This window comes from Dermochelys coriacea, chromosome 14 (assembly GCF_009764565.3).
Source record: "Dermochelys coriacea isolate rDerCor1 chromosome 14, rDerCor1.pri.v4, whole genome shotgun sequence".
Lineage (NCBI taxonomy): Eukaryota > Metazoa > Chordata > Testudines > Dermochelyidae > Dermochelys > Dermochelys coriacea.
In genome coordinates, this window is record NC_050081.1 from 7,228,705 (window position 1) to 7,247,361 (window position 18,657).

General features: G+C 40.5%; 1 protein-coding gene across 1 annotated transcript in view; it reads right to left on the reverse strand.

Annotated features, from left to right (window-relative positions):
• The window catches only part of CEP112 (centrosomal protein 112), a 297,948-nt gene that overhangs the window by 23,723 nt on the left and 255,568 nt on the right, over window positions 1–18,657 (reverse strand). Inside the window, 1 exon segment of the mRNA XM_038371118.2 lies at window positions 149–238. Coding sequence (XP_038227046.1) covers window positions 149–238 — 90 coding nt within the window.

Below are 18,657 nucleotides of genomic sequence, written 5' to 3' on the forward strand. Positions count from 1 at the left end.
AATTCTCTTTTATTAACAAAAACAAAAAAGAAAGCTAGCTGAAAATATGGTAGGAGAAGATATGCTTTTCTCTTGCAGCAAGATATTATTGTCAAATGTAGAGTCTGTTTGCCCAAGGAAAGAAATCTAGTAGGACAGTACTGTTTACCTGTTCCTGTGTCTCCAACTCCTTGTGCTGCAGCTTCTTTTCTGTAGATCGTACCTGATTGCAATAATTTTCCATTTCATCTTGTAAAGCCTGAAACAATATCAATCAATACAAAACAGACATTAAATATTAGAAGATGGAAGGAAAAAAAACCCATATAATTGTGTTCAGTTGGTAGCAAAAGTAATGGGTATTGTATACTCTTCAATCTTAGTTTTCAACAATATCAAGAGAGCCACTGACATACTTATTCTGCCACCCTGACTCTCACTTAGTGCCTTCCTACACAGGTAGTTCCACTGATTACAACAGGACTACCAATGTAGGAGTAAGGGTAGCAGAATTGAGCTCTCTTATCTATTTACAAGTATTGCTAATGTTCATCAAGTTCCCCGTACTCTTTTATTTGTACAACCTGTGTTTTGTTTGTAATGATTTCATGGTGCACCAGTACTTTGACTGAAGTAAAACATAAATAAATAAATAAATACAAATCTGCTGTCTCAGGAACCATGTCTTGTATCTGCAGTGGAAATGGACTCAACGTTATCTGAACTGTAAGCTCCTTGAGACAAGGCTTTACCTGCTAGTAAAGCACATAGCACATATATATACAAATGAGAAATACAAATCCAATAAATAATTATTGCTAATAGCAACGCTAATTTAACTGATCTTTGTCTCGCTCTTAAATTATCACAATTTTTAATACAATCAGATGAGGCACATTAATTATTTACAAATGTATTATTTATTTGTATTGCTGGACCTCAGGATCCAACTCTTAGACCAAGGTTCCAAAGTGCTAGATGATATAAGAACACACAAAAAGACAGTTCATGTCCTAAGGAGGTTATAATCAAAATATGATAATTCCAACAACTAAACAATTAACAAAAAGGTTTGTTAACATTATCATTAAATGTTTCAATGCACACTGAATATTTACTTACAGGCACCTGTTTGAACCTGGGCATTGGTACTTCAAGAGTTGACTTGAAACAAAGTGCACAGTGCTTATGCTAGAAAGACACCATCACAGAGGTGGTGATGGTAGTGGGAGAGAAGCATTTAGGGTTATCTGTAGAAGACTAGAAAATGGGTACATAGCTAGTGTATCAACTGAGAAGTACAGAGCAGGATCAGGACTGTCTCTGAAAATGGAAATTTAGATCTGACGACACATAATAAATACAATTATAATGACTTTTAAAAATCTAAACAGCATGGACATGCTACTCTAAAGTCTGTAGTAAAAGAGAGATAAGCAAACTTGTGTTCCCTTAATGCATTTTGCAGAGCATGTGGTATGGTATCACATGCTACTCAACATGGAATACCCATAAATAAATCGGAATAATTAAAGGTACTTGCAGTACCAAAGATTTAACAGAAAAAAGCTCTCTCTCTTTTCCACAGCACTGAAATACTGTAATCTCAAATCATTTACAGGATAAAATTGCTATTCAGATAAGATAAGAGACTACTTATGATAGATCTTGCATTGTTTTGAAGTGATGCCAGGCGTTAACTTTAAAGTATTAAAGCTATAAGACCATTACATATTCTGATGCCAAAAAGTTTAACCAGACCCAGGAATGAACTTTAAGCCTGCCCAGTGGCTTTTACACTATCATTTTTGCTAGACAATGTTGAAAACCAGTCTTTGTAGCCAATCTTCTGTGCTAAACAGGTCTTGGAGTACAATACATATGCATTAATATCCTGAAAAAAATTATTCATGTAATGTGTGGTTTGTTTTTGTATTTCTGATATGGCAATTTAAAAATAGAGCTATAACTTACGATTTAAAAAACCAAATAATTATGTCATACTATTATACGAATTTATTGTAAAAAGAAGGGGGTATTTTCATGTACTAGAAAATCAACAGAGACAGGCCCTGGACCCAATGAACTTAATGAGTATTGTTATTGATTTCAATGGGATTGAGCATATAGAGAAATTTGTTTCCCTTTTCACTAAAATCTGGAATGTCTAATAGCCATATCTGTATTAGCTGTCTGATATCCTACGTACAGGATTCTACCACCATTTTCAATTGAGCAACTAATATCATCCATCTAGCATGTCATGGTGAAAAAGAGAATTAGGGAATTGTTTGTACACTGGAAGGGATCTTCAGCTGTGCTGATGCCACCCACTCACCACATGTATTTCCTTCAATCAGAGCTGCCAACCTTGCTCTAAATGGAAAGCTTCACTCATTTGTTTGGTTTCTGTGGTGTAAAACAGCGTGTGCGTGCATGTGTGTATTGTTTTATTTTATTTTAGTCTGAGAAAAATAAATCTTTCCATTGGATTCCACTAGGAAAGTCTGGAGCAAATAAATACATCCACCAAGACCGTACTTATAGCAAACACGTTGGCACCATAGAAGAGAACTTGTAAAGTGCCATCTCATCCATCAATTTCCCCCTTTTGACTTTATGATTTTTTTTTAAATGCACACCAATATATTGTGCAGAGGGCATACAGTGAAAAGTGCATGACAATCTGAGGATATGTGGATTTAACTAGCACACATTTGCTTCTTAAAATGTTGTAAATTCTATTCTATTCTAGATAAAATTATCATTAAACAATTATCCAACATAAAATGTATTGTGTGAATTTACTGACCATTCCCATTATCTATTATAACCGTCAGCCCTTAACATGCTTGGGTGTTGGGATGGTGGAGAGATATTTAGCTCCTTTGTGAGAGTCCGGTGAATTCATCTAGCACTTAAGGTTTTTGAGTGGGGTAGAGTGTGAGCCAACTCCAATACTGGTCACTTCACAGCAGCCATTGTTGTGGAGCAAGGCTGCTCTCTGAATGATTCCATTAGTTCCCCTCATTGTACGGGAAGTGAAGCATCCAGAAGGAAACACCAGATCAAGATAATCAGCATTATATCAAAGCCATCCAAAACAACTAAAAAAGTGTGGGGTTGGAGGAGCGAGATCCTTACATACCAATATCTCCAGAGAAAAAGAATGACAGATAATTTCCCTGTGCAAGATTCCAATTCCTACAGAGTAAGAACCTTGATGGATATCCAAAAAAAAAAACAGAGTGGAAAGCTGCATAAAGGGTCAATGAAAAGGGCACTTCCAACAGCATAGACAAGGAGGCTTTTATATCTACTCTTACTTTCCTATGCCAAAGGGAGATGTCTCCAACAATGTTACTCTTGGACTATAATTAATAAGATTTTTGAGACACGAACACTTCAAAATGCAGACAATTGATGCTAGAGACTTGAAGCCGTATCACCTTCTGATTACCTCATCGTTGTGAAATATAAAATGTTTGGTTTGATAACTGGCAAGGCAATTTTTGTTGAAGTATATACTCAGATATATGCTGCTCCCAAATGAGAGTAATGTCCCTTCTCCTCTGATATTTAGTAATTACACTCAAAATTCCTTTGAATGTCTAAAACCTCATATTTAATGAGAACAGCTTGGATGCAATGTCTGCTATTCAGTGCTGCCAAGTTTGTATTGAATTTTGAAGCCAGCTTGACTGAGTCACAAGGAAGTTCAAAAAAAAAAAAAAAAGGGGAGGAGGATTATCCAAAGTTTTACTGAGTGAGCAACTCAGAGTAGCTATGAATCCAGGGTTCACAAAGCTCTTCAATCTATGTTGCCTCATGCAGGATGCACTTAAAATGTATTAAACAGTTGACAGCTTATTCTGGGAGCACTGTATAACCTCTCTTTTGGAAAATTAAACCCAGGATTAGGGTTCAAAAGTCATTATTCAGCCAAAAAAATAGCTGTAGTGCACTCACCCCAGTTACTCAGCAACACAACTAGGCATTTGTTTTATGGAAGTATAAGCTTTTATGTTAAATCTTCAAAATGCAAAATTCTACCCAGGGAATACCGATGCCTACGTTTAATGACTGCTGGGATGGACAACACAAGATAGTGTAAAAAAAAAAAATCCAGTCTTAAGTTTTGAATCACAAAGGCACTTTCCATTTTTTCCAAATGGAAAACAAAAGCATAACAAATTAGGATTTGTCTGGACACACAAAGTTTGCTGCAAACTCGGGTGTGACTCTACCCCACACTAGCCTGCCACGGACTAACTGTCCATGTGGACTCTGTTGACATGTGTTAACAGTTTTTTAATCAGTTAAACTGTTCAAAGTACAACATTCATCCCCTTCTCAGCTTTTCTGAGTTGGCTTACATCACTGCTGTAAAGACAGTATTTTTTCAGTTATACTGGCTTTCAAATGCAATGTAAACATGTTTGCTGTTGAAAGTCTACACCATACCTGACCTTGGAAGTGCTTTCTGTTGGCCTGAGAACAAAGAAATGAAATGTTTTGCTTTCCAACCCAGATATCCTACACTTTGAAAAGCACTTAAAAATGTAAATGAGATAATATGCTCTACTGCAACAATGTGGGTGAACTACAGCTGCGGAAAAAGGCACATATATTAGATTTATTGATAAAAATGGGGGAAAAAACCCTATATATTGCAAATGTTTTTGATTGTTAATTAACTGTTCATAAGATGCAAAGAACATGCTAAATTGATAGTCATGGGCCTGATGGAAGAGAGGAGGGACAGTTTTGTGGTTAAGGTACTGATCTAGGACTCAGAAGATCTGGGTTTAATTCCTGGCTCTGGCAAGTCACTCAGTGTCTCCATAGCTCAGTTCTCCTCCAGCTGTAAAATGGGGATATTAACACTGCTTTCACTAATATCTATGAGACACTCAGATGTGATGGGGATACAAGCAGATAGATGGAATGTGAACAGAATATTATGGCTTGGATAGGCTTTTTTATTTTTAACCCCCACAAACATGGCAGAGCCAGCACAGCTCTGAGCTGGATTACACTGTGGCTTGCATGTCACCAACAAAACTTTTAACTAAATTTTCATTTGGAAGACCAAATCCGCTCTTGGTAACTGAGAACAGAGTTTGGAGACAACAGGATTGCACATGTGAAAGTAAGTGCAGCACTTGGCCTACTGGTGGGTGACATTTGAGACCAGAAAAATCCAATGACTTTTAAATCAGAGGTTGCAATGCTGACAGAATTTGCTGTTTTTTTAAACTTGTAAACCATATAGTTTTGACTTAGAGTCACAGACATAAATATGGATGCCAGTTCCACAAAGTCACTTTTCAGACAGAAACACACAGTGAGGCATTAGTTACAAGGTTTAGTTGGAAAAGAAAAAAAAAAAAAAGACCTGGAAGGATCAAATGAACCAGCATACAATGATGATACAAGAAGGATTTTTTTTTTCATTTTTAATACATGAAAAAATCCTCTGCTCGTACTTTAACTACAGGAAATAGTTAAGGAGAAAAAACTGTGCATAAAAACACAGTCTCGGAAGAACTGAACAGGCAGAAACCAAAACTGTTTTGACCTATTTTTGCATAATGCGAAGTATTAGAGATTTAACTGCTGCAAAACTATTGTATTTTCTTCAGAAACCTTCAATGAAAATTATTTCCTCCTTAATGTAAGTTACTGAGCACACAGGCCTTGTTCTTGCTCCAACTAAAGTCAATGGCAAAACTCACAATGATTTCAGTGGTACAGAATTGGTCACAGTGAACATGGTATGTGCTTTTCCTCCTCTTCAATATAATTAGTTGAATAAATAAGGAGAGAGGCTTGTAGGGAAGGGGAAATCTTTTAAAATGTTCTCCATGCAAGACCTGACGGTATTCTAATCTTGAAGAGCAGGGTGTTAAACTCAAAAGTCATTGTTCATCAAGATCAGATTAAGCCTGGTAGGAGCATATTCTCTTTTTGATATACATGCATAACTCTTATTGGCTGTAATAGCAGCTACGCATGCACATCAAGAAGAGAACAGACCTCAGTTCTTACGATCAATGTAGAGTAATACTAATAATAGGGGTAATAATAGTTAGCTCTTTTCCTCTTCAAAGGGCTTCACATATATTATCCAATTAATGTAATTAGTTAATGAAAGATGCAGTAATAAAAACTACTGTAATTACCCACTGTTGTCTTAATTATCTCACTAACAATGCCCACAGAAGAGTGCTTCTACTTTACACCCTCAAAATCTGTGCCAACAACAATACTGGAGTACAGGCCTTCTTTTGAATATCTTTAATTCAGATTAAAATCATTTATGGCTTTTCTCTCTCCACTAACATGTGACGAAAAGCCTAACTCTGGAAGCTTGCGGAAAATCTATACAAACATGAACACAAACTACACAGCATTTTGTTCCAGAACTACAAATGTACTTGTAAACTATCTAAAACTGTGACAAAATAGCCATGACCCAACCCTGAGCCCTGTCATCTGTATGTGGAGTGGTAGGTCAGGGACAGTCTAAAGATCACACAGGCAAGAATTCATCTTCTAAGTTGGGTGGTTTCTCTGTCTATTTATAGAGGCCAACTGCAGCTCCTAGTTGAAAAATAAGTCAAGTTTATCATCACAAGTAATCTCAGGTACTCTCCAACTAAACTTCTGCCCCATCTCTCCTTTTAAGTAATTTTAGTCTTCGTTAAAATATTCCCTGATTAAATAAAATTATGTGATTCTGTGGGTGATATTACATTATAGCAGGAGTTATCAGACTTCACTGCACTGCGACCCCCTTCTGACAACAAAAATTACTACATGACACCAGGAGGGGAAAGTGAAGCCTGAGCCCTGATGCCTCAGGTGGGGAGGCCAAAGCTGAAGCCAGAGCCCCACATCCTGGGTGTGTGTGGGGGGAGGCAGGCAAAGCCCAAGCGCCTCAGCCCCGAGCAAGGGGCCTTTTGCCTGAGCCCCGCTGCCCAGGGCTGAAGCCCTTGGGCTACAGCTTTGGCCCCGAGCAGTGAGGCTCAAGCTTTGGTTTCAGCCCCGTGCCCAGGAAAGTCTAATGCCAGCCCTGGCAACCCCATTAAAATAGGATCATGACTCACTTTGGGGTCCCGATCCACAGTTTGAGAACTGCTGCATTAAAGGTGGCTGGGCTTATTATTATTAAAAAAAAAACTTGGGAAAATGTCATTACAGGGACCACTGCTGTGCTTCTTGGGTCACAAAAGTATAGTATTTTTTTTTAAAGGGACAAGGATTGAGATTTGGGTCAGATTTTCTGCTGGTGCAAAATTGATGCAGCTCCATTGATTTCAATAGAGTTTTTCCCATTTACACCACCAAAGAATTTGGACCTTGGTTTCTTCCCCCTATTGTTATGCATTCCAGTGCATGATCGTTTCAAAACCTCTGTGCTCAATTTCTGTCTTGTTTTTGGTGTAAAGGAGAGGAAATCTTATGGTTTTAACCTAATACATATGTATGCTGTTCACATATGGCAAAATTCCTTTCTGGTGGGAACTTTTTAGCTGTTGTTGCAACACAGCATATATCTAAGAAATTCTGCTTTGATGTTGAACTATTGCTACACTACTCATTAGGCTACTGATTCAAAATGAAAGGCAACATTTCTGTGGTCTGTGTAAAAACAATAGCTTTGTTTTCATAAACAAAGCTTCGCCCTCACCCTATATCCAGTGGTCAATATTATTGCAGCTGAAAAAGAAAAAAAATTGATATTATGCTCTGAAAATAGTTTGTGGGTTTAATCACTCAAATTATTCTTACAGGCCCAGATTTTTAAAAAATATTTAGGCTTTGTGGTGCTCAGCGTTGCAATACCTAATTGAGTTAGAAATCTAAATCCCTTTTGAAAATGAGATTTAGGCACTATATCACTTAGCTGTTGCAACACTACCACAGCAACACCTAAATACCTTTAAGAATCTGAGCCATATCTATAAATAAAATTGGAATTACTATTATGTCTATACAGATAGCTCTGATGATTTATTGTACACCAGGGATAAAAATTAAAACATTTGAAACAATATTTTACATTTACATAACACCTTTCTTCCATGGTTCTCTCAGCCTTTTATGAGCAATTAAGCCTCATCACCAATGTAAGATAGATAAGAATTACATACCCTTTACAGATAGGGAATTGAGGCATCGGGAGTAACTGACTTTCCCGGGTCCTGCAAGACAGTGGCAGAGCTGTGAATAGACTCCTGGAATCCTGATACCTAATCTCTTGTGCAAACTACTAACTAATACTGCTTCTCACTGACCAGACATCAATCACATCATGGAAAGAAAATACAAGTTAACCAGTTAACCTATTTTTTTTCAAAAATATGCTCTCCATAGTGTTATATGATCTAAAAGATCCCCAACATATTTTCTCATTCTCTGCTACCACCATGAAAAATAAATTTCTTTGGTCAAGAATTAGACAGATTTTCAAAAGAGCTCTGGATTCAGCAGCTCCCACTGAGAACAATGGCTAGATTCTGAGCAAATTTGAAAATCTGGCCCTTTTTCTGATGTACCTACATGGAAGTGGAGAGTGCTTGGAAATCTGGCCTTAGCTGTGACTCTTGAATGCTTTTTAAAATTAGGCAAGGGCTCTTTTCTGACCTTGTCAATACTGCTTCTTACATTTGCCCATAGGAATTGCTGTTGTGTAATGCAAGATTCCTCCTCCTCCACTTGATCATACCACCAGTGTGCAGGGAGGGAAAATAATAAGAGCAATGGCATCCAAGATCATGCTTATTCTCTGTAGTAGCAGTGAACAGTTTGCTACTAGGTCACCAAACCACCCATGAGAGAGAGAGATAGTTTAAGTTTTCTCGAATATCTAAGACCACCCTGTTTTTATGTTTCAAGACTTATATACAAGTCATGGAAAGGAGGAGAAGGGATGTATCAACAATATACTATATACTTTGGCTCTTGCGCAGCTCAGTCCATCCATCAAATTTCATCTGGGAATCCAAAGTGGTGTCTTCCAGAGTACTCTGAATACTCTCAATCAAGATTTTCAACATTGTTGGTTCTAATGATGCAAACTCATGTACCATCGTTTTCTTTCTGTCAGATCCTGGTATGTGTATTTTCTGGAAACTTTTTGGTTTTGCTCGCCCAACTTTTTAGGCCCTGTTTCAGCAAGGTATTTAAGCATGAACCCAATTCTAAACATGCAAGCAGTTCCAGTGAAGTCAACAGGACCACTGGTACACTTAAAAGTTAGGCATGTGCTTTAAGTACCTTGCTAAACTGGGGCCTTTGAGCTTTTCATGCTCAAGGGAATCAGTTTGGAACATATAGGGTGAAATAAGGTAAAATAAATCCGGGAAAGGTATGAACTCAAATAAAACAGTAACTCAAATAAAACACAAGATTTTTTGAGGTGGTCATGGTGGGAATGACAGGGAGATTCAAAGAGCAATAATAAACTGGCTTTCATATGTCCTTCTCACTGACCTACAAAAAGGAACAAACAGTGGTATTATCATGTGAAAACACTATTTTGTCTATTACCAGAACGCATTAGAGTTGTCATGTTTAAGATATTCAGAATGCTTGTCAGCGATCAGACTCCAGTTACTGCAGTATTTCTATAGGAATATCTTGTTTGTATGCTTTAAAGCAAGTCTTTCCTAAGCTGCATTAGGATCATGGTCAAGAGTACTCTGGGAGAGTTTGGAGCTCAGAGATCACTGAAAGGAAAGTCAACTACTTAATTTCTTTTCTGCTTTCACTTTGAGGGATGTAGGGGGAAAACACATGGTTTTTCATATAGTCTAGATAAAATGGATCTTTTAAACCCAAAGATACCATGACATCCTTAGCATACACTTATGAAGAAAAAGTTCAAAACTTCCAATTTAAACCACTTAGAATGAGAGGATTTACCAAGATTCTGTCTAATGTTCAGCTGACGCATTGTCAAAAACATTTATCACACAACCTTTTGAAGTTTCTTAGCTTCCCTCTAGTTATTAAAGCTTGAATTGCAGAGTTCGTTATTAAACTCTGATCACACATGCAAAGGTATTTTTTAAAATCAGCCTTTCAGTTTGATTTCAGGACTATTAAACAAAATAAAAGTATCCCAACCAACTTAATGTCTAATAAACTATTTTTTATGATGAATGTGTATAAAGATAATGTCTGACTGATCCACTAGATAATTTTTTTTTTCATTAAAATCATGTAAGTAAATGAAGCTGCAAGGAGTCTGTCATTTTCATAGCAGGTTTTCTGTGAAGGCCCGAACTGTAAGCTTTTGGTACATGTCAACCTATGCCATAAGCATACCTGGCTATATATCAGTGGAACATTACTATTGAGAATGTTCATTAATAACTAACACTATCATGAGATGTTTCAGCACGTCGGATTTCTCCTAATATAATTCAAAAAGAGCATATATCAGGCTCCTATCAATGGTTCTGAGGTGCTCCTGCCTTATGATAAAGCATATTTATATACCACTTGCTAAACAATTCATTCTTTAGACAGTGGAACCTGATCTTGCAATATATTGAAGATCCTCAACTTCCACTGATTATAATGAAAGTTTGTGGTACTCAGCAGCTTACAGATGGCAATCAGCATGTTGCACTGGCCGCAATGTTCTTTACAACCTTCTTTTAAAAAAGTATTCTCTGCTGTAGATTCATGAAGCCCTGATGTTTCAGAAATTTTCAGGAAGTATCTTATGATGTTTTGCTCCTTTTATAGTCAATATTAAAGGTTAAGGAATTTCTAATCAATGGGCTAATTTGCTTCTTTGTAAGTATAAAATTAAAATGTGGTACTCTGTGGGGCAGATTATTAAACTATCAATTACCACTTTCATTGTCTCTGTAGCTGTAGGAGCAGTATTTGTTGGATAAAATAACCCTAGGTTTCACTGCACACACAAAAAGATGAAGGAAGGCGCTTAATAATGTTTTTACACCTTTCAAAGTAACCTTAACTACATTAAGTTGCAAGGCAAACGGCTGCTTTTTGAACTGAACAAGAGCTAGCTTGAATCAACTTGAGCCTGCACATTCAATATATGCTCTGGGATGTGAAAAGCAGTAAAGTAATACCTTTTAAGAATTACATCTTTACGCCAAACCTGCAATAGTTCTTGGCAGCGTAGGATATACAGTAGTTTAACTCAAACTCTTTTCTTCAAAGTCTTTAATGAGACCCAGCCCTATTACATTTGTAACCACGCTTGATAATGCAATTGCTCCTATTTAAATAAATGGGTGGAAACAGAGCATTCTGAAGTTTAATTTTTTTTAAATCTGGTTGAGATGAAACTCATTTACTTAAAAAGAAAAAGAAAAAATGAAAAAGGTAAAAAGGTGGCCCTCTGCAGCTGGTCAAATAGATTACTATTATCTAATCTTATTAGCCTGAGGAAAAAGAAAACTGTTTTTCAAGTATATACTTTAGAGAGCATTGGCCGTCAAAATATTTTTTTAAGACATACTAACATATTGATTGGAAGTAAGCTTGTCCCCAAATGTGTCTGTTCTAGTTAGTAACACAAAGTTATGGCAGAAATGATTGTCAGCATAAATTATATGGGCAAGAACATCTGCATTTCAAAATCCTTTCTTTTTGGATTTATATAAAAAAATTAAATGAAGGGGAAAAAATTCTTCTACAGATTTTTTTTATATTTCTTTCCCAGTATTTTAGCGATATAGAATACCTGCTGCAAAATAAAATAAAAGAAACAAAGAACAAGCCCCCATGAAACGGATACTTTTAAAAGTCCATCTTTACCTGGCTTACATCCTAAATATTATTGTTGTGACAAAGCTCTGTCCTTGCCTCTGTGGGTCCCGCGTTTCCTGGAGGATTTCACTAGCCTCAGAGGCTCACTGTGACCCTCCACGTAACCCTTCTTTCTCTAGAGACAAGGGTCACAGTCTACTGAGCCATTTTCATCATAAGCCAGCGAGGGAGGTGAGCAGAAGTTATCCTTCCTTGCACAGTCTCTGTTGTCTCCCCGTCTCAGTGATTAATCAGGGGGCAAAGGTGTGTGGGGGGGGGAGCCCAGGCTCACCCTCTACTCCAGGCTCCAGCCCAGGGACCCTAATAGTATCAGCTATGGTAGCTGACCTTTTAGAAACATGACATGTACAATTCCCTGGGCTATTTCCCCCACAGCAGCCCTCACTTCCTCAAGCTCCACTTCACCCTTACCTCAGGGCCTCCTTCCTTGTGCCTGATATGGTGTGTATTACTCATCCTCTCCAACTGCGCAACTTCTTCCCACAGCTCCTGACATGCACTCCCACCCGACTAACTGGGAGGCTTTTAACTAGATTCAGCCAGCCCCTGATTGGCTTCAGGTGTCCCAATCAACCTAGCCTTCTCCCTGCCTTCTGGAAAGTTCTTAATTGGCCCCAGATGTCTTAATTGATCTGGAGCAGCTGCCATTTCACTTATCCTGGTACCAGGGATTTGTTTAGCCTGGAGCTAATATATCTATCTCCCACTACTCTTCCATAGCCATCTGGCCTTGCCCCGTTACATTGTCCATAAATTCCAAATTTCCTTTTTTGAAATTTGCCACGACAATGCCAAAAGTATATTTCATTTCTTGACTCTAACCTATCCTTTTTGGGTGAGGTTATTAAGAAGGTTGTAGCAAAGCAAATTTGGTGTCACTGGGGTCCTAATAATGTTTTAAAAGTCTTGGTTGATCTGGCTCTGAGCTGCACAAAAAACTGCACTAGTTTCATTAGTTGATCTTCTCCTACTGATGGACAAAACTCTGTGTCTTTGCTTATTTGCTTAGATCCGTCAGCACCTTCTGATACCACTGACCACACAGCTTTGCTGACTTCCTTGTAGACCCTGACTGGAATTGACAGGACATCTCTTCAGTGATTTCTTCTTTCCTTTAAAGGAGTTCCCACAAGATGGCAATGAGACAATTGAGCAATTGCCTAAAGGCTTTCTTATGTGAGGTTGTGCAGGGACCTTTTCACTCATATGTCATTCAATATATATGTAAGGTGAGGTGATGTAGGCAGCACTACTTTATCATTGAACTAAGATGTGGTGTGGTCTATTTGCTGTGCTAGTGCTTGGCTGGGATAAGGACTTGCAGTTCAGTCAGCTTGCTGTCATCCAACTTAGAGCAGACAGAAATGATACTGGCAAGACGAAGGAAGCACTTTGAAGGCATAGTGGAAATAGTGTCGTTTCACATTATTGATGTGATTCAGACTCCTTTAGTCCAAGAGATCTGCTGTCTGCTCATGTTTCTGTGTCCCCAACTAGTGGACAAAACCACCTTTTTAATTTGTATCTATTGTGACCATTTCATAGAATCATAGAATATCAGGGTTGGAAGGGACCTTAGGAGGTCATCTAGTCCAACCCCCTGCTCAAAGCAGGACCAATCCCCAACTAAATCATCCCAGCCAGGGCTTTGTCAAGCCTGACCTTAAAAACTTCTAAGGAAGGAGATTCAACCACCTCCCTAGGTAACGCATTCCAGTGTTTCACCACCCTCCTAGTGAAAAAGTTTTTCCTAATATCCATCCTAAACCTCCCCCATTGCAACTTGAGACCATTACTCCTTGTTCTGTCATCTGCTACCACTGAGAACAGTCTAGATCCATCCTCTTTGGAACCTCCTTTCAGGTAGTTGAAAGCAGCTATCAAATCCTGACTCCCTCAGGGAACAGATGGCCAGGATCCCCTGGGGGACTAACATGAAAGGGAAGGGAGTCCAGGAGAGCTGGCTGTATTTCAAGGAATCCCTGTTGAGGTTACAGGGACAAACCATCCCGATGAGTCGAAAGAATAGTAAATATGGCAGGCGACCAGCTTGGCTTAATGGTGAAATCCTAGCGGATCTTAAACATAAAAAAGAAGCTTACAAGAAGTGGAAGGTTGGACATATGACCAGGGAAGAGTATAAAAATATTGCTCGGGCATGTAGGAAAGATATCAGGAGGGCCAAATCGCACCTGGAGCTGCAGCTAGCAAGAGATGTCAAGAGTAACAAGAAGGGTTTCTTCAGGTATGTTGGCAACAAGAAGAAAGCCAAGGAAAGTGTGGGCCCCTTACTGAATGAGGGAGGCAAGCTAGTGACAGAGGATGTGGAAAAAGCTAATGTACTCAATGCTTTTTTTGCCTCTGTTTTCACTAACAAGGTCAGCTCCCAGACTGCTGTGCTGGGCATCACAAAATGGGGAAGAGATGGCCAGCCCTCTGTAGAGATAGAGGTGGTTAGGGACTATTTAGAAAAGCTGGACGAGCACAAGTCCATGGGGCCGGACGAATTGCATCCAAGAGTGCTGAGGGAATTGGCGGCTGTGATTGCAGAGCCCTTGGCCATTATCTTTGAAAACTCGTGGCGAACGGGGGAAGTCCCGGATGACTGGAAAAAGGCTAATGTAGTGCCCATCTTTAAAAAAGGGAAGAAGGAGGATCCTGGGAACTACAGGCCGGTCAGCCTCACCTCAGTCCCTGGAAAAATCATGGAGCAGGTCCTCAAAGAATCAATCCTGAAGCACGTAGAGGAGAGGAAAGTGATCAGGAACAGTCAGCATGGATTCACCAAGGGAAGGTCATGCCTGACTAATCTAATCGCCTTTTATGATGAGATTACTGGTTCTGTGGATGAAGGGAAAGCAGTGGATGTATTGTTTCTTGACTTTAGCAAAGCTTTTGACACGGTCTCCCACAGCATTCTTGTCAGCAAGTTAAGGAAGTATGGGCTGGATGAATGCACTATAAGGTGGGTAGAAAGCTGGCTAGATTGTCGGGCTCAACGGGTAGTGATCAATGGCTCCATGTCTAGTTGGCAGCCGGTGTCAAGTGGAGTGCCCCAGGGGTCGGTCCTGGGGCCCGTTTTGTTCAATATCTTCATAAATGATCTGGAGGATGGTGTGGATTGCACTCTCAGCAAATTTGCGGATGATACTAAACTGGGAGGAGTGGTAGATACGCTGGAGGGGAGGGATAGGATACAGAAGGACCTAGACAAATTGGAAGATTGGGCCAAAAGAAATCTAATGAGGTTCAATAAGGATAAGTGCAGGGTCCTGCACTTAGGATGGAAGAATCCAATGCACCGCTACAGACTAGGGACCGAATGGCTCGGCAGCAGTTCTGCGGAAAAGGACCTAGGGGTGACAGTGGACGAGAAGCTGGATATGAGTCAGCAGTGTGCCCTTGTTGCCAAGAAGGCCAATGGCATTTTGGGATGTATAAGTAGGGGCATAGCGAGCAGATCGAGGGACGTGATCGTTCCCCTCTATTCGACACTGGTGAGGCCTCATCTGGAGTACTGTGTCCAGTTTTGGGCCCCACACTACAAGAAGGATGTGGATAAATTGGAAAGAGTACAGCGAAGGGCAACAAAAATGATTAGGGGTCTAGAGCACATGACTTATGAGGAGAGGCTGAGGGAGCTGGGATTGTTTAGTCTGCAGAAGAGAAGAATGAGGGGGGATTTGATAGCTGCTTTCAACTACCTGAAAGGGGGTTTCAAAGAGGATGGCTCTAGACTGTTCTCAATGGTAGCAGATGACAGAACGAGGAGTAATGGTCTCAAGTTGCAATGGGGGAGGTTTAGATTGGATATTAGGAAAAACTTTTTCACTAAGAGGGTGGTGAAACACTGGAATGCGTTACCTAGGGAGGTGGTAGAATCTCCTTCCTTAGAGGTTTTTAAGATCAGGCTTGACAAAGCCCTGGCTGGGATGATTTAACTGGGACTTGGTCCTGCTTTGAGCAGGGGGTTGGACTAGATGACCTTCTGGGGTCCCTTCCAACCCTGATATTCTATGATTCTATGATTCCCCCCTCAGTCTTCTCTTCCGCAGACTAAACAATCCCAGTTCCCTCAGCCTCTCCTCATAAGTCATGTGTTCCAGTCCCCTAATCATTTTTGTTGCCCTCCGCTGGACGTTTTCCAATTTTTCAACCTCCTTCTTGTAGCGTGGGGCCCAAAACTGGACACAGTACTCCAGATGTGGCCTCACCAATGTCGAATAGAGTGGAATGATCACGTCCCTCAATCTGCTGGCAATGCCCCTACTTATACATCCCAAAATGCCACTGGCCTTCTTGGCAACAAGGGCACACTGATGACTCCTATCCAGCTTCACGTCCACTGTAACCCCTGGGTCTTTTTCTGCATAACTGCTGCCTAGCCATTCGGTCCCTAGTATGTAGCGGTGCATGGGATTCTTCCATCCGAAGTGCAGGACTCTCCTCCCAGTTTAGTGTCATCTGCAAACTTGTTGAGGGTGCAATCCTCCAGATCATTAATGAAGATATTGAACAAAACCGGCCCCAGGACCAACCCTTGGGGCACTCCAATTGATACCAGCTGCCAACTAGACATGGAGCCATTGATCACTACACATTGAGCACGATAACCTAGCCAGCTTTCTATCCACCTTATAGTCCATTCATCCAGCCCATACTACTTTAACTTGCTGGTAAGAATACTGTGGGAGACTTTGTCAAAAGTTTTGCTAAAGTCAAGGAATAACACATCCACTGCTTTCCCCTCATCCACAGAGCCAGTTATCTCGTCAGAGAAGGCAACTAGATTAGTCAGGCATGACTTGCCCTTGGTGAATCCATGCTGACTGTTCCTGATCACTTTCCTCTCCTCTAAGTGCTTCAGAATTGATTCCCTGGGGACCTGCTCCATGATTTTTCCAGGGACTGAGGTGAGGCTGACCGGCCTGTGGTTTCCAGGATCCTCCTCCTCCTTCCTTTTTTGAAAGATGGGCACTACGTTAGCCTATTTCCAGTCATCCGGGACCTCCCCCGATCGCCATGAGTTTTCAAAGATAATGGCCAATGACTGTGCAATCACATCCGCCAATTCCTTTAGCTTTCTCGGATGCAGCGCATCCGGCCCCATGGACTTGTGCTCGTCCAGCTTTTCTAAATAGTCCCGAACCACTTCTTTCTCCACAGAGGGCTGGTCACCTCCTCCCCATGCTGTGCTGCCCAGTGCAATAGTCTGGGAGCTGACCTTGTTCGTGAAGACAGAGGCAAAAAAAGCATTGAGTACATTAGCTTTTCCACATCCTCTTGCACTAGGCTGCCTCCCTCATTCAGTAAGGATGACACTTTCTTTGACTTTCTTCTTATTGCTAACATACCTGAAGAAACCCTTCTAGTTACTCTTAATATCTCTTGCTAGCTGCAACTCCTGGTGTGATTTGGACTTCCTGATTTCACTCCTGCATGCCCGAGCAATATTTTTACACTCTTCCCTGGTCATTTGTCCAGTCTTCCATTCTTGTAAGCTTCTTTTTTGTGTTTAAGATCAGCAAGGATTTCACTGTTAAGCCAAGCTGGTCGCCTGCCATATTTACTATTCTTTCTACACATCAGGATGATTTGTCCCTGTAACCTCAATAAGGATTCTTTAAAATACAGCCAGCTCTCCTAGAGTCCTTCCCCCCTCATGTTATTCTCCCAGGGGATCCTGTCCATCAGTTCCCTGAGGTTGTCAAAATCTGCTTTTCTGAAGTCCAGGGTCCGTATTCTGCTGCTCTCCTTTCTTCCCTGTGTCAGGATCCTGAACTCGATCATCTCATGGTCACTGCCTCCCAGGTTCCCATCCACTTTTGCTTCCCCTACTAATTCTTCCTGGTTTGTGAGCAGCAGATCAAAAAGGGCTCTGCCCCTAGTTGGTTCCTCCAGCACTTGCACCAGGAAATTGTCCCCTACGCTTTCCAAAAACTTCCTGGATTGTCTGTGTACTGCTGTATTGCTCTCCCAGCAGATATCAGGATGATTGAAGACTTCCATGATATCATCCTTGTTGCTCACACTTCTAAACTTAATCCAGAGACTCTCAGGTTTTTCTGCAGTTTCATAGTGGAGCTCTGAGCAGTCATACTGCTCTCTTACATATAATGCAACTCCCCCACCTTTTCTGCCCTGCCTGTCCTTCCTCAACAGTTTATATCCATCCATAACAGTGCTCCAGTCATGTGAGTTATCCCACCAAGTCTCTGTTATTCCAATCACATCATAATTCTTGACTATGCCAGGACTTCCAGTTCTCCCTGCTTGTTTCCCAGGATTCTTGCATTTGTGTATAGGCACTTGAGATAACTTGCTGTTTGTCCTGCTTTCTTAGTATGAGGCAGGAGCCCTGCCCTCTCGCACTCTCCAGCTCGTGCTTCCTCCCAGTATCCTATGTCCCCACTTACCACAGGGCTTTGGTCTCCTTCCCCCGGTGAACCTAGTTTAAAGCCCTCCTCACTAGGTTAGCCAGCCTGCTTGCGAAGATGCTCTTCCCTCTCTTCATTAGGTGGAGCCTGTCTCTGCCTAGCACTCCTCCTCTTTTTGATACGCACCTTCTTCCAGGTGTCTGAGATCAAGTTTCACTGATTTTATTGTCACTGTCTTTTCCACTTATATGCACTCCTAATCAGCTAAGACAATGTCATTATTTTTCTATTAGAGATTAATTTATCAATACTTGTACAATGGTCCTAGAAAAGACTTTGCTCCAGCTACTACAAAATGGTCTGCTGTGACAGTGAATTCTGAGAGTAGGTAGCCTATCTACATGCACATCACAAATATATCTGCCTCATCTTCTGAATCCCACCCCGTCACATCATCTAATGACAGCCAGTAAATGCA